Genomic DNA, 15,885 nt, shown 5'->3' on the forward strand with positions numbered 1-15,885 from the left:
CTAGGATCTGGAACCAACTTCCAAGAGAAGTGGTGCTGGCTCCTACCCTGGGGGTCTTTAAGAGGAGGCTAGATGAATACCTTGTTGGGGTCGTCTGACCCCAGTACTTTTTCCTGCCATGGCAGGGGGTCAGACTTGATGATCTGCTCAGGTCCCTTCCGACTCTACCAGCTATGAAGCATTTTTCACAATTCACAACCGTGTAGTGTCGTTTACACTGAATGTTTCTGTTGCTCCAGTGTGGTTCTGTTTTAAAGTCTTTGGGGACCATGTGATGGCCAAACACAAACGCATACACTTTGCAAACATATTTGCTTAACAAGCATACATTACTCTTGACCAGCAATAAGACATACATTCTATTATTCCTAAATCCACCCACTAAATTTATGATTTTACCACACATAAAAGAACATTACTATTTTCAACGATTAGTCCTTGCATGTGATTTTGAGCTATTAAACATTCTTAGAAAATTCTTGCCAACAGATTTCTATCCTGTCAAGAAACAAGCAGCAAAAGAAAAGGCTCTCCTGCTTGGAACTGAGCAAAGCATCTTGGTTCTCAGCAATCATCTGAGGCCAGGCCTGTCCAACAGGTGGCATGCAAGGGGTTAATCTGTGGCTCCTGGGCTCCCCACAGCTGCTGCTGCCTTCATGGTGGGGAGCTCTAGACTGCGCCTCCCTTTTTTGGTTTCACTTCCTGTCCATGCCCCAGGGGGCAGCAGTATGGCACAGCCTGAGAATACTAGGGGAGCCCAGTCAGGGAAGGGGGGTGGTATCTGTGGCCCTGCTAGCACAGCCCCCAGCTGCTAAGAATCCGAACAGCCGGAACCTGAGGCCATTCTGGATCAGTATTTCCCATTTGCAACATAACTAAGCTGTATTTGTCTGGGCATGTATGCAGCTACTAGGATCAAACCTTGATGTCCATAAGGATTAGCTGGAGGAGGAAAAAGTATAGGGAATGGCACCCTGGAATCTCCTTCCCCAGCAACAGAGAAAGCTTCTTTATTAGTTTGAACCTTTACTCAAAACAGGACAAAAGACAAGAAACGTTTTTGTTCAGGTATGAGCTAGAGATCCACCTTTGGTAGCTTTTGCTGCCTCTGATCTGCCATTCCCAAAGTTAAAAAACTGCAGTGATACTCCAACGTGGGACTGACTCAGAGGCAGAACACAAAATTGAAGACAAGGAGCCAACCAAGAACATCTTATCTCTAGGTAAAGTACAGTAATTCAGCTGGTGCTTGTTTCCTCTGTGATGCAGAATCCACCACTGAGATCACCTCATGTAGAAATGCAACATGCTCATTACAAATACAGTCAGACACATTCAAAAGCTCTTCTCCTCCCACTTAGACTTCAGTACTTAATGTTAAGAAAAGCAATTTTCAAAATTCAGGGATATATGAAAATATCATACCATCTCTCATTTTCAGAATTCTCCCAGTATATTCACTTGTGCACGAGAATAAATTACCTAAACTAATTATTGGTAAATAGTCTCATAACCATACATTTGTATGTATCTAATTAAAAACCTTACCCAACCTGTGAACTTCTACTTACCTTTTTCTTCCTCTTCCTCCTCTTCCTCACTTTCCTCAGCTTTGTTCTCAGTTTCAGGCTCTCTCTCATCAGCTTGTTCAGTAGGCATTGTATCTTCTTTAGAGGAAACAGGAGACGACATGGCTGTTTGTTCTGCAGAACACAAAAGGGGACCACAGACAACCCTATTATAGCACAGGAAGAACTTCTTTAAATGAATCTATCAGATAGCTTTATAGGGTAGAGTCAAGGAAACTTGCTGACTATTTGATGACACAAAACACATTTTCAAGCACTTCCAAAAGGGTCAGAGTGTTATAGGGTGTTAAGTGGGGTTTTAGTTTGTTGCATCTTATCTTGTGGGTTGCTTGTTCTTGTGAGCTGCTCTAAGCCTCTCTGAATAGGACGGAATAAAGTTCTTAATAACAATAACAACAATCACAGGAGAAATGCACGTTTTTCACATCTCCCAATGCAAATTTGGCCAGCCATTCTGTAGTCACACAAATCCCCCACCAAATTACAGTTAATTTTAAATTTTACTTAGAACAGACAGCACAGTTAAAAATCCTTCTAAACACTAAAGTCTTGCTGTGTGCTTTGTGAGTAACACCTACTGAAAGCAAGCACATTGCATTAACGTATGTTGGTTTTCCTTTGTAAGTTTTAAGACTAAGAAAATACAAGCGTTAAGAAACTACACTTTTCACGATGCTGGAAGAAAAATTAATTCTGGATTTGGTCAAGCAAGCAAAATACTATGTCGTGAAACACCAGATCAGTGGTTCTCAACCTTTTTAAACTTAAGGAAACCTGCAAAAAATGAGTTTTCACTCATTTTTTGACTAAAAATAGTAGAGCAGCTCTTCTCTATCAAGGCCACGAGAGGTTGGAGTTTTTAAACAATGGATTCCTGTTTAAAATCTCTCAATTTATCTTGTGAATTGTGTTTGCACACCTAACACTACTAATATTGTACGACATGCCACAACACCGTGGAAAGCATTTCAGGGAACCCCAGGGTGCCACAGCACTCTGGTTGAGAATCACTGTACTAAATACATCAAGCTGCACATTTACAGAGAAAATGAAGTGTGCACTGTGGAAAAATTAAAGCTCTTTTCAAAAGGAGCATCACTTGTATGCTATCCCCTGGCCTATTTTATACAGGCAAGACTAATGATCTAAGTGATTATTTTGGCTCTAAATATTTATCAGCATACTGGAAACAGTTTATTTTTAAAAGAAGTCTCTAGACCAGGGGTTGTCAATTGGAGGTATGCATGCATACTCCTGGGGGTACTTGGATCGGTCCTACGGGGTATGTGCGGGCAGGGATGGAGTGCTGCTGCCTCCCAGGAGCAGGGCTGGGGTGGCAGCGGCAGCACCCCCGTGGGGTGGGGAAGCTCACATACAGCAACTGCCACACACCAGCCCGGTGAACTTCCCCACCCTGCAGAGGGGCACCACTGCCTTCACCCTAGCCCAGTGAGCTTCCCCACCCCAGCCCTGCTCCTGGGAAGCAGCAGTGCTCCATCCCTGCCTCCCTGCTCCATGTCTAGCTACGTACCACCCCCCACAACCCCAGCATTCAGCTGTACACTAACCACCCCGCGGCATTCAGCCGCCAGGGGTACTTACACTACAAAAGGTTGAAATCCCCTGCTCTGAACTAAGTCAAGCAGAAGATCATGATGGGCCTTAGAAACCAACTCATTCAGAGAAGCGTAAGCTTCGTAGGCAACTGCCTACTTTGTCAGATGCTATGAATGGACTACACTCCCAATAGATAAAAGGCCTCATTTAGCTTTCAAGTAAAAACAAATCTCATCCAAAATTTCTTTGGGTGAATGAAATGGGGAAAGAGAAGTTTCTCTATTTTCCTGAAGACAGAATAATGCAAGCCCTACTCTAAAGAAAATCTCATCAGTCTACACTGCAATTAATCTCATGTTGTTGTATCTTGAAGCTGTTAAGGTTTAATGCAATGTACAGCAAAAGTTGCAGCATTCCTAAAGCAATGACTTTCAGCCAGACTAGCAGGGCACCCTGGGGTGCCACCAGAGCCTTTGAAAGCTGTCCTGAGGTATGAGGAGATAAGCAGATAACGTAAGCAGAAAAGTAGTCAAGCTCAGGCTTATCCTTGCCTGAAAAATCTCCTACTCCCATTGCCCAGTTCCTCTGCCAGAAGCTAAGCACTGTAATATATAAGAGTTATGGAAGTGGGATGCCACTCAATTCACCAGATATGGAGAGGGCCTCAAGTCCAATGAAGTTGAGAACCACTGTCCTCAAGTCATGCCTAATTGCTTTTCTGTTCCTAAAGAAAGGCCAGTCAGTTTTAAATGGTTCTGGTATATTTGCACAAGAGAGTTTGGGAGAAGGCAGTAAATCAGCTAAAAAACATCCTAGCATAGCAAATCTCAACCAGGGTCCCAAGCCACATGGGGGTGCCAGATTCATCCAAGGGTGCTGGGGAGTATGAAGAGAAAAGTAAGGTGCAGTGAGGAAATAAGCAGATCATCACAACCTCAGGCTGGTCCCTGCCTATTCAATTCCACCCCCACACCTCTGCATGCAGGTAAGCCCTGTAACACATAGCTTGGTTTCCAAAACAGAGATGCTGTTCACTTCAAAGTTACAAAGGGGGCTATAAGTCCGAAAAGGCTTACTGTGGTGCAAACTCCTGTCATCTCCCTTCTCTACCTGAATCAGGTTCAGGCATTATGTCCCGTGTCATGTCAAACAGTTTTACTGAGGCCCAACTATGGGTGTACAAGGGATGGGCTGGCTGGGGATAACTGCATCTCAGGCTGCTGTGGTTCCCCTGCTTTATCCAAGGCAAGTTGGGGTGTGAGGCCCACACTGCATCACAGTGGACAGTCCACTTCCAGTGGAGTTTACACAGTGGTTCGTATGGGACGCTTTGGCTGAGGAGGATCTGCCTCAGGCAGAGGCTGGATGAGAGGAGCTCTGGGGGCCCCTTCCTGCCTGACCTCTCTATGGCCCTGCAGCCCTGAGGCACCTAGGGGCAGGCTCTCCTGGCATCCCCGGCTGAGAATCCCTGCCCCAGAGGGACTGCAACTTCCTCACTCAGGTGAGCTGATGCTATTTCAAAATCCACCCGGCTCCTCTCCGGTCCCTTCTGCTGCTCCAGTGTTCTTAGGTGTGCAGTAATTAGGGGTGCACTGATAGAAATTTTTGGGTCCAATACTGATAGACATTTTTTAAGAAGGCATGTCAGCTGATACCAATCTGATTTCCGATACCAGGCTGGCAGCTCGAAGAGCTGCTTCCACCTGGTAAGTGTGGTGGGGTAGAAAGGGAGGGGGGAGGAAAAGGACCAGATCAAGGCCCCCTGCAGTGAAGAAGTGGGGCTGGGGCAAACACTGCCCAGCCAGGGTGAGGTGGGACAGAGCCATGGCTCATCTGGGGGGGCATGGACCACTATGCACGGGAGCCACTGGCCTGGAAGCTCCCACCATTTGTCCAGGAGGGCGGGGGTGTGCCCCTGGATCTGCGTGAGATGGGGTGGGAATAGCCCTGTGCAACCCCAGACTGTTCCGCCCTGATCTAAGGGCACACACCCCTCTCCCATGCCCTCCCAGATGAGTAGCAGGAGCCACCAGATGAGCGCAGGACCAGCAGTATGCAGTGATGGGAGCTGCCCCACCCCCCAGACAAGCCACAACTTTGTCTTGCACCCACTCTGGCTGGGCAGTACTTGCCCCAGCCCCTGCTCAGCTGCGCTCCTCTCCAAGGGGCTGGGCTGCACTCTTTGCTGCTTATGTGCTGCGCTGCAGCTGCATGTATGCACAGCCATTTATTGGCGAAATTAGGCTGATTTCCAATTCAATCAGTTTTATTTATATTGATGCCAGTCTGATACCAGACAAACGTAGCAGTGCACCTCTAGCAATAATCATTGTATTTGTACAATAATTTCAACCCTCGTATGATACACGATCAATAGCAGTAAAAGTGTTTGAACCCCAGGATAATTTGACACAGCTCATTGATGCAGGACATGCAAAACCCAAATCACTTTCAAAGTCTCAACCAACTGTCTGCTGTTAGCACTTTCTTACCACTGCTTGCTTCAAAATAAACAAACGCTTCAACTTTGACCCCCCCCCGCTCAGCTCTCACTCCTCACTGGCGCCTTACCGCCAGAAAATAAATAAGGAGACGACGTCTTTGCATACGTTATCCGCCTATTTTTTTCAGCGTACGACTGTTTTTCAGCAAACACGATCGTTTGGAGCTCCCAGTGCCATCACTGCACACTGAAGACCCGGCTACTCCCGGCGGAGGGTGCTCGGAGCTAACTGCCCGCCGAGCCAGGCCCGGGTGCCCCGCCCAAGCCGCACGCAACGGCGCCGGGGCGGCCTCTACCCTCACACCGGACCCTCCCGCCCCCTGCTCCGGCCGGGCCGGGCCGGGCCGGGCCCCGCAGGCCCCCGACCCATGATGGCGGCGGCGGGCGCGACACGCACCTCAGCTGGGCGCGGCCCGGCGGCGGTAACAGCCGCTAGCGGCGGGTCTGAGGCGGCTGGAAGTGACTAGTAGGGCGCCGAGCTACCGCTCGCGCAATCGACAGTGTTTTCAAAATGGCGGGTTCTCGGAGCGGGGGGAGGGAGCGGGAAGGCTGCGGCCAATCAGCGCCCCGGATTCCGAGGGGGCTGAAGGGGGAGGAAAACAGGGGTAGGCTGCGCGCGCAGCTACCTCCTTGGAAGGCGGTGCGGGACTGTGAGGGCGGGAGCGTGCGGAAGTAGTAGTCAATCAGTGCCCCGGGTTCCGGGATAGGCGGGGAAGGCTGCGCTAGCCTGAATGGAAGGGGGCGTGAGAACGTTGGGTGGCAGCGACCAATCAGCGCCCGAGGATCCGGGGCGGAGGGGGTGACGAAGATTAAAGTGAGAGGAAAGTAGGAGGTGTGAAGGTGAAGCTGCGTATACAGCTGCCTGTTTGAAAGGCGGCTGAAGAGCACGAGGGTTGGAGCGTTCGGAGGTCGTGGCCAATCAGCGCCCCAGGTTATGGGGTGGGAGGAAGAGGATGCGTGCGCAGCTGCTTGCTTGGAACGCGGCAGGAGCGTTCGGAGGGTGTCGGGAGGTTGGGGCGCGTGTTGTTCGCGTACGCTGCAGTCCGGGGGGCGGGGCCTTTGCGGAGCGCGAGTTGTCTAGGGCAACGGTGCCGGTTAGCCAGAGGGTGCACTATCTGTCTCGGGGTCGCTGCAAAGCGCGAGGCCGCGGCCAGACTTGGGAGTAGGTATCTCCTGGGCCAGCTCCAGCCCCAGCCCTGAGGCTCTGCTGCTGCACCCCCTGAGCATTAAGTTGAAACCGGTATACAATTAGGAGGTAGTCGCCAGAGGCGCTCAAGCCTCGTACAATACAAGCCCTTTTCCATCCTTTCCTTCCTGGGCAAGGTCCTGTGAAGAGAAGAAAAGAGGTTATGAGGCAGTTTTCTTTGCTGTGCCAACTGCAGAGTTGGGAGAGGGTAGACAAGCCTTCTGGCCTCTGGTTCCCTCCTTTGGGTCATGAAGAGAGGATACCTCATGCCCAAAAGCTTGTCTAAGATACCAATGCTGCCATTGGTCCAACAAAAGATACTGCCCTCCAAAATCCTTATTTCTTGCATGTCCCCTGAGCTCTCACAGCCACAAAATCACTGTTGGACATCCCAGGATAAAATGGGAAGCTTCTTTTTCTCCTGAAGTGGCCACTCTTACCCTGTGGGGAAAAGTTACCAACTTCTGCACATTTGGGGGGTTCTCCAAAGAGAGCAGGGGCTCTAGAGGAATTAACTACACAAGTTGTAGTGGAAACTGGTAACGCTTTGCCCCACTGCCTCTTGCCTTCAGATACGCTGCGCTGAGAGGAAGAATTACCGAAGGGAGAAAGAGGCTATTGGCTGGAATCCCCGTTCAGAAGCTCAAGTACAGCAGAAATGAAAAGTGTCCTTTTGTCTGAGTTATGGACATGCTTGTAGGCTCTTCCTTTTTTTGTTTGAGTTACTCACTTTCAAGTGGGCTAGGACATGGTGTGCTGGTTGCCAGTGGTCCTAGTTCTTTTAATAGGAACATGTAAGAGAAAAGAGATGAGACTAGAAAAGCTCAGCTGGAGCTATTTATAGGATGGGACAGGATCAACTACCCCCTTAAAAATAAAGAGGCCCTCTCTTAAATGAGCAATTAGCTAATTGGCAAATGGTAAAATGAAAGAACAGTGGGTGGCTGCTTTCACTAAGTACTGGCCTGCAGCCAGGCCCCACCTAGCATAACCCTTATTAATTGGTTAAAAAAACCACACCACACTGAGATGGGGATAAACAACAACTCTGCTGGACAAACAACAATACAACAATAGGTAGACAACAAACAAAGTCCAATAGTAACAAAGCAATATCAAGCTGCCCCCACCTACACAATACAAAAGATAAGCAAAAGTAGTACCAATGCTCAGCCTAGGTGGTGCTAAAGAGCAATCAGGGTGCTCTCACACCACATGCTGACAGGCACTCCACCTCTCTCTCAACACGCACTCAAGTTACATGGACCACACTGACCATCCTCAGTCACTCAGCTCCACAGCCTGTATGGTCATTCACACACTCAGGGATATTGTCCTCCCAGAACCTCACCCGGGACGGACGCCACAACGGAGGGGATTGATCATAGGGTGGCCGTCATAGAGGGCAGTCCAGTTGTCCTCTATTGATACGAAACTGGATGCCTTTATGTCCTCTGCTGGCCAAATGCCCATCAAGAATTACGTTGGGGGGAGGGGGCTGAGATGGAGTGCTGCCACTTAACGCCCCATGCTACCGCTATTCTGCCTTTTGCAGGGAGCAGGATGGAGGAGCCGAGGCCAGTGCTGCTGGCCTAGGCTCCCCCATCCTCTGTCTGGTCCTTGCGCAGCTTTGGAATCATGGCAGTACTCTCCCATGCTTGAAGCACTCTGATTGGCTGTTTCTGTCAGCCAGTCAGAGTGCAAATAAAGCATTACGGACAGACAGACTTTGGCTTTTATAATATTAGAATTGTTCTAAAATAGAGGACATAAAGGCATCCAATTTTGTATCAATAGAGGACACAGGACAGAGTAGCAGAAAACCGGAATGTCCTCTATGTTGGCCACCCTAATTGACCACCTTGGTCCGTACCCACTCTCATATACGATGATCAATAGGCTCAACTCTCACGCTCAGACAAGGTATTGACTGCCCTGGTCCTCACTTGTCCTGGTCACGCTCACAATTGCCACACATGAATGATCACACCCCTCCTCAGATATGATTACCTTTTATCTACCCTCACTGACAGGCAGCCGTCACTCACACAATGCACCAATCACCACATGGATGCACACAACACTCACCTGTGTACTTAGCACACTCTGCTGCATGCAGCCCTATACTTATCCTTCTAAAAGTAACAATTGGGGTCTCTCAAAATACCTCAGAGACCTCCTGCCAAAACTCATGCTTCAACTGAGCATGTCCACAAACAGAACTGGTTCACCAGTTCAAATTGTCAGTGACTCCAGTGCTTTCTGGAGCTGACCATAACAGGGTCGTAGGGACACTGCAATTTCACTGCCAACACCTCTGGACAGGTATTTTTCAGAAGGAGGTAACCTGGAGAGGTCAGTGTAGGTTAGTGTGAAACCCACTTCAGTTTGCTCAGAGCAAATCTTTTGAGATTTAAGGTACACCTGTATAGCGGGCAAACTGAATTATGCTAAGGCTTTTAGCCATAGTCCAGTCCTTTCTGGAACTAAGCAATAAAATTGAACAGAGCACCTTATAAGGCATTGGAAGAAATAAGTGCTACAGCTACCACTTGGAGTACTATAGGTGAGCAATGTATAGCAACTTTCCCTATAAGGAAAGATAAACAAAAGTAGGATGGGACTCGTGTGCCATATAGGAATGCTTGGGACAGCGCTAGGGGATTGGACAATTTGGGATGAGAACATTACAGAAGTAATGAACAAACAAAGGAAAGGTGTGTGTTAGCATGCAGTGATTCTGGGAGGACAGACGGAGCTACTGTGTCCCTGCTGGAACAGCAAGGAAGCCAGAAACAAACATGACATGCTCAGTGGAGGACCCAAGGCCTGGTACACCCAAAGGTTGCTGCTGAAACATCTAAGCCGCTTGCCAGGTCATATTCTGGGGAGGAAACCTGTAATATTGCCTAGGGATTACTATTAAAGTTCACTTGATACCATATTAGATGAGTTGCCATGTCAATCCTTTAGGGCTCTGGCAAGAAGAAATCCTATTGGTAACACCCTAGATAGATTCAAGACTGCTCTTGGAAGATGTCAACTCTTAGTTTGCGCTCTTTTTTTGACTACAGAAAAATAATAGAACATTTTTTTCTATCGCAAAGAACTCAGAAAGACTACAGCTGTGGATTTCTATTTGCAATTTCTGGACTTATCTTGTGAATCATGTTTGTAAACCTAGCAGTGCACCTAACAGTGCAATCAACCTAAGACTGTGTGGTGCCCTGTGGCACACTTTAAAGGATCTGAAGGTACCCCAGGCTTCTGTGGCATTCTGGCTGAGAGCGGGTGGGGTTAAGGCAGTGGTTTTCAGCCTGTGGTCTGTGGACTCCTGGGGTCGAAAGATTATGTCTAAGGCAAGGGCAGACATTTATTTTGGGCAGAGGGCTGCTTACCAAGTTTTGGCAAGCTGTTGAGGGCTGCATGGGTAGACCTGCCCATTGACAGGTGCCCTGCCCTCGTCACCATCTTGGGACTGGAAGTCCCACCCCCTAACCCTTGACCTTTGTCATCAGAAGTCCCTCTTCCTGCTCCCGGAAATACTCCTTTCAGCATGGGGTTTGCCATCTCAGAACCAGAAAAATACCAAATTATATTCTAAAAATCAAACGTCTACAATATTCATTAATTTGATTTAAAAAACATTTTTGTCCTGATTTACATGTATTTGTGTAGCGTATATAGAGGTGATTGCACAATAGCTTAAAGCAAAGTCTTAACCTTGTATACTGTGGGGGGTGGAAGGCATGGGGAAGAGGGTATAGATTTGTAGGGGACTGTGGATATGTGGGGGGTGGGTAGGTGTGGGGTGCTGGGGTGAGGGCGCATGTAGGTATGTGGTTATTTGGGGTGTGGGTAGGTAAGGGTTGTGGGAGGGAGGGTGGCTGGGTTGTGAGAGGAGGTGTGGGACTGTGTGTATGGCAGTGCAAGGGGGTGTGGGTGTATGTGTATGGTGGGGTGTTTGTGTGTTTCGCCCTATGAACTCTTTCTCTCTCTCTCTTGCCTCCTCCCCCCATTACATGGACGCCCCCCCCCTTCCTGCTTCTGGCCCCGGGGTACTGGCATGACCCCATGCTTCCGCGATGCAGCCAGAGACCATGTGGTGTGGAAGCAGTGAAAGCTGGGGCAAGCAGAGGCTTCTGGTTGGGGGGAGGGGCAGGGCTGGGTTGGCCTTTCTACTGGGTCCTGCCAGCTTCCCCTGGGACCTACTGGTCCTGGCTCCTGTTATCTTTGACAGGCAGCCTGGAGCAGATAAATATTAGTTTTCTAAACTTTTTAGGTGCCCCGTGGGCCAGATAGAATGGCCTCTGGCAGACTGGATCCAGCCTGCAGGCTGTATTTTAACTTGGTCTAAGGGGTTCATGAAAGATGACTGATCAATCAAAAGTATATGAATGCCCACACTTACAATTCAAAGGGGTCTGCACCTCCATTCAAAATTTCCAAAGGAGTCTTCACCTCCAATTCAAAATGTTTTAGGCAAATGAAAAAAGGTTGAAAACCACTGGGTTAAAGGTTAAGATGGAAGGACGAGTGCTTGTGACCAATCTGCTTAACACAACCAACAGACAGCACAGCCTGACGGCTGGAATAATCACACTATAGCTCCAATAAGATTAAACACTAAAACTGTACAGGTTTCCCTCAATTTATGCTGTACATGAGTTCCCAGAGAATGGCACATAAATCAAATTCACATAAAGCGAACCCACTTTACAATGTAACAAATAGGGATAGGTTCCCATGGCGGTGAGGGAGGGAGAGAGTGGGTCTGGGACTAGGAAAGGGGCAGGGGGAGGGTGCTGCTCCCAGAGCAGCACAAGGCAGCAAAGCAGAGGGAACACAGCTGCACTCGCCCCAGCTACGACAGTGCCAGCTGCCTGCAGCTGCTGGGCTGCACCATGCTCTGACTGTCCCCACTCACTGCTGCTCCTGGGCTGCACTGTGCCCTGGTACAGGCACCTGGTGTCAGCTGCTCCCAGCTCCACTGCAGCTGAGGCTGAGGCTGAGGTGAGTGGGGCCATGGCCCTTTCCCCTCCCTCCACAGACCTACATGCTTGGGCAGTGGGGCATCTGTGCTGATCACATAAGGGTGAACTTACCTCGCATGTAACGAATTATAGGTCTAAATATGCTCATTGCATAAGAACAAATTCACATATAAAGAACCAGCATAAATCAAGGGAAACCTGTATTGAATAAAATATATCAATTAACAACATTAACCAGCATAAAATAAACTCAGGAGACAGTTATACTCACTAGCACCACAGGGTGTGGGTATAACAAATGTATGCCTTGTCACAATGAGACTGCTTTGACAGACTTCACTGAGACTGATGAGGATTTCTAATCCTTTTTTCCACAGGATATTCTGGACCTCTACACCAAGGAGGGGCTATACATTACCCTCTCCGAACAGTGCGGGAGGTAATTGACATCTCTGGACTTGATGCAGTCAAGAGCTGTCCTTTCAGGTAAGTCACTCAACCTGAGACTCGTAGATTCATAGATGTTAGAGTTGGAAGGGACCTCAATAGATCATCGAGTCCAATCCCCTGCATAGGCAGGAAAGTGTGCTGGGTTCAGATGACCCCAGCCAGATGCCTATCTAACCTCCTCTTGAAGACCCCCAGCGTAGGGGAGAGCACCACCTCCCTTGGGAGCCCATTCCAGATTTTGGCCATTCTAACTGTGAAAAAATTCTTATGTCCAGTCTAAATCTGCTCTCTGCTAGCTTATGGCCGTTATTTCTTGTAACCCCCAGGGGCGCCTTGGTGAGTAGAGCCTCACCAATTCCCTTCTGTGCCCCCATGATGAATTTATAGGCAGCCACAAGGTCGCTTCTCAACCTTCTCTTGCAGAGGCTGAAGAGGTCCAGGTGCCTTAGTCTCTCCTCGTAGGGCTTGGCCTGCAAGCCCTTAACCATACAAGTGGCCCTTCTCTGGACCCTCTCCAGGTTATCCACATCCCTCTTGAAGTGTGGTGCCCAAAACTGGACGCAGTATTCCAACTGCAGTCTGACCAGCGCCTGATAGAGGGGAAGTATCACCTCCTTGGTTCTGTTTGTCATGCATCTGCTGATGCATGATAAAGTGCAGTTAGCTTTGCTGATGACTTCGTCACACTGAAGACTCATGTTCATCTTGGAGTCCACTAGGACTCCAAGATCCCTTTCCACTTCCGTGCTACCGAGCAGGTCATTTCCTAGGCAGTAGGTGTGCTGGACATTTTTCCTCCCTAGGTGCAGCGCTTTGCATTTCTCCTTGTTAAATTGCATTCTATTGTTTTCTGCCCATTTGTCCAACCTGTCCAGGTCTGCCTGTAGTTGTTCCCTGCCCTCCGCTGTGTCCACTTCTCCCCACAGTTTTGTATCATCCGCAAACTTGGACTGAGTACACTTCACTCCCTTGTCCAAGTCACTGATGAAGACATTGAAGAGTATCAGTCCAAGGACTGAGCCCTGTGGGACCCCACTGCCCACATCCTTCCAGGTCGATACCGACCCGTCCACCACCACTCTCTGGGTACGACCCTCTAGCCAATTTGCCACCCACCAGACTATGTAATCATCCAAGTCACAGCCTCTTAATTTGTTCACCAGTATGTGGTGGGATACCGTATCGAAGGCCTTCTTGAAGTCTAAATAAATGATATCTACCTCTATTCCTGCGTCCAGGTGTTTTGTCACCTGGTCATAAAAAGAGACTAAATTAGTCAGGCATGATCTACCTGCTACGAACCCATGCTGGTTTCCCCTCAGCATAATTTTTCCTACTGGGCTGTCACATATATGAACCTTAATAATCTTTTCAAAGACTTTACCAAGGGTGGAGGTGAGACTGACTGGCCTGTAGTTGCTTGGATCTTCGTTCCTCCCCTTCTTGAAAATAGGGACCACATTGGCCCTTTTCCAGTCCTCTGGGACCTGGCCCGTGCACCACGAGTGTTCAAATATTCTTGCCAGTGGCTGTACAATGACATCAGCCAGTGCCTTCAGTACCCTTGGATGGAGCTCATCAGGGCCTGCTGACTTAAACACATCCAGTCCTTCCAAGTGACTCTGCACTATCTCAGGGTTAGTGCTTGGAGACCTGGACTGTCCCGCCCAATTAGGGATGGGTGATCATCACCTTAGCTCTGCCGGCAATACCTCTGTGGTAAAGGCTCCTTGGGAGCCACACCTGGTCCCCTGTTTGCTCTCCTCCCTTTTCCCGGCAGATATGCTGTTGGGTGCAAAGCTGTGCCTGCTATGACAAAGACTCCCCAGAGGGAGGAGGAGCATCATCCACACACTCCACTTGCCACCCTTTTCCTCAGTCCCCAGATACACTGCTGGGTGTGGGGTTGCACTGCCTGGCTCTTGTGGCCAAGCAGCATAGGATCGTCCTCATCATAGCAAAAGCTTCTGCTGGGGTGTGTTCTGGTGCCCCCTCATAGTTGGCACTCAGTGGCATAGTTGGTGCTCATGTTCAGGTCTCAATGGTCTCAGCTGCCCCAAAATGAAAAAAAAAATGGAGTTGCCCCAAGTTCCCCTTCCTCACAGATACTCAGAGTGCTCCGATTGAAGCATGGCCCTGAAATCTGGGGCTTGGCATGACATGCCAAAACCCTTTGGGTTTTGGCATGCCACAATGAGCCCTTCAGCTTTTAGCCCTGCAGCCCTGGCACTGGTCCAATGGGTTCTGTGGCCCATCTCAGCTTGCCATATGTTAGGGTGAAAACATTTTTTCTTGTGCTCACCAGGAATATGCTTCCCAGTTGATTCTCTGGGTGCACACCCACACTTGAGCTCACCACTTTCCCACCAGGAATTTTACATGCAAACCCCTGAGCTAGACAGCACCAGCACCTGCCACTTCCCGACTTCCCTGCCTAAAGCAGGCACCACACAGACAGACATATGTACATCACTACCCCACATTTTAATAATAACAAATTATAAACAAAAAAATTCCATCATCTGAGAAATCAGGTAGAATTCCTTCCCTGGAGGTGTCAGATGGTCAGTTGGAACCAATAGTTCTAGTTTTTTGGATGTCTTTTTGTCTCAGACCAACACGGCTACCAAGTACACCCCTGAAACATGGAAGATGCTGAATTTCAGCCGATTTTGGATTTTAAACTTCACTGCAGAACAACAAGGAATTTTTTTTGCCTCCCTGCCTGCCATCTGACACCTCCAGGGAAGGAATTCTACCTGATCAACACATCAAAGAGCTACTCAACACAGCTCACAAAGACACTCATGGACCTAGAGGGACAGACTTCCATCTTCAGCTCCCTCTGTGCAAAAATGAAGTTTATTTCTTACCTGTGGGGACTTTTTACCATCTTATACCATCTACACTTTTCCCAGAGCCTGACAAATGGACTTTGATCCCGAAAGCTTGCAGAAAAGGACAATTTTCTTGCCATTTTCGAGTTGGTCTAAAAAGGTATCATTTTGGAACCAAGAGTTCTAGTTTTTTGTATGTCTGAGGATTTTGTTAACTTTTCATTTGACTCGGTTTGACCAACTTCCTTTATTGATAAATTATTGGAATAACTCTCTCTCTGTCCATTTTACTATCTCTGTGGCACTGACACAGCCACTGAATAGATTTGATTGGGTTAATTATCTCATGTATGGAGAGTTTCTTCTGTCAGTATTTTTGTATTTTTCTTTTGGTAGGAATTGACAGAATCACAGTAAGAAGAAAAATAACCTCCATGCGTTTAATTTAGCTTGACTATAGGCCCTGAATCCATGCAGGAGATGCCACTTTATCAGGGGGTTCATTTGTCCTGTGTACAGAATGACACAAAAAATGCACACTTTCACCAAATATTTAAGCAAGGTTACCTGAAATAATATTTTAAGAAAGGGACCAAGAATTCCTCTCACTAATGAACTGTGTGGCTTTTAACAAGTCACAGGTAAGTTCCCTGAATCTCCATTTCCTCATGTGTCAAATGGAGCAAAAAGATTATCTACTTCTGAGAGTAAGTCTGAGAATAAGTTAAAAGTTAACAGCAGAAAACTCCCTGCTAATGATAATAATTTA

General features: G+C 48.2%; 1 protein-coding gene across 3 annotated transcripts in view; it reads right to left on the reverse strand.

The window, feature by feature from the left end:
• Positions 1 to 6,161, reverse strand: part of DEK (DEK proto-oncogene) — a 28,540-nt gene extending 22,379 nt beyond the window's left edge. For 2 of the 3 annotated variants that reach the window (XM_019543910.1, XM_019543895.1), the window contains exons 1-2: positions 6,047 to 6,160; positions 1,572 to 1,703 (exon numbers count right to left, since the gene is read on the reverse strand). In XM_019543910.1, the coding sequence (XP_019399455.1) occupies positions 1,572 to 1,692 (121 nt within the window). In that variant the 5' untranslated portion in view covers positions 1,693 to 1,703; positions 6,047 to 6,160. Of the gene's footprint in view, positions 1 to 1,571; positions 1,707 to 6,046 lie in introns of all 3 variants that reach the window. The other variant, XM_019543902.1, reaches the window with a different exon arrangement.
• Between the last annotated feature and the right edge of the window lie 9,724 nt (positions 6,162 to 15,885).

This window comes from Crocodylus porosus, unplaced genomic scaffold (genome assembly GCF_001723895.1).
Source record: "Crocodylus porosus isolate Cpor-Errol unplaced genomic scaffold, CroPor_comp1, whole genome shotgun sequence".
In the NCBI taxonomy this organism is placed as follows: domain Eukaryota; kingdom Metazoa; phylum Chordata; order Crocodylia; family Crocodylidae; genus Crocodylus; species Crocodylus porosus.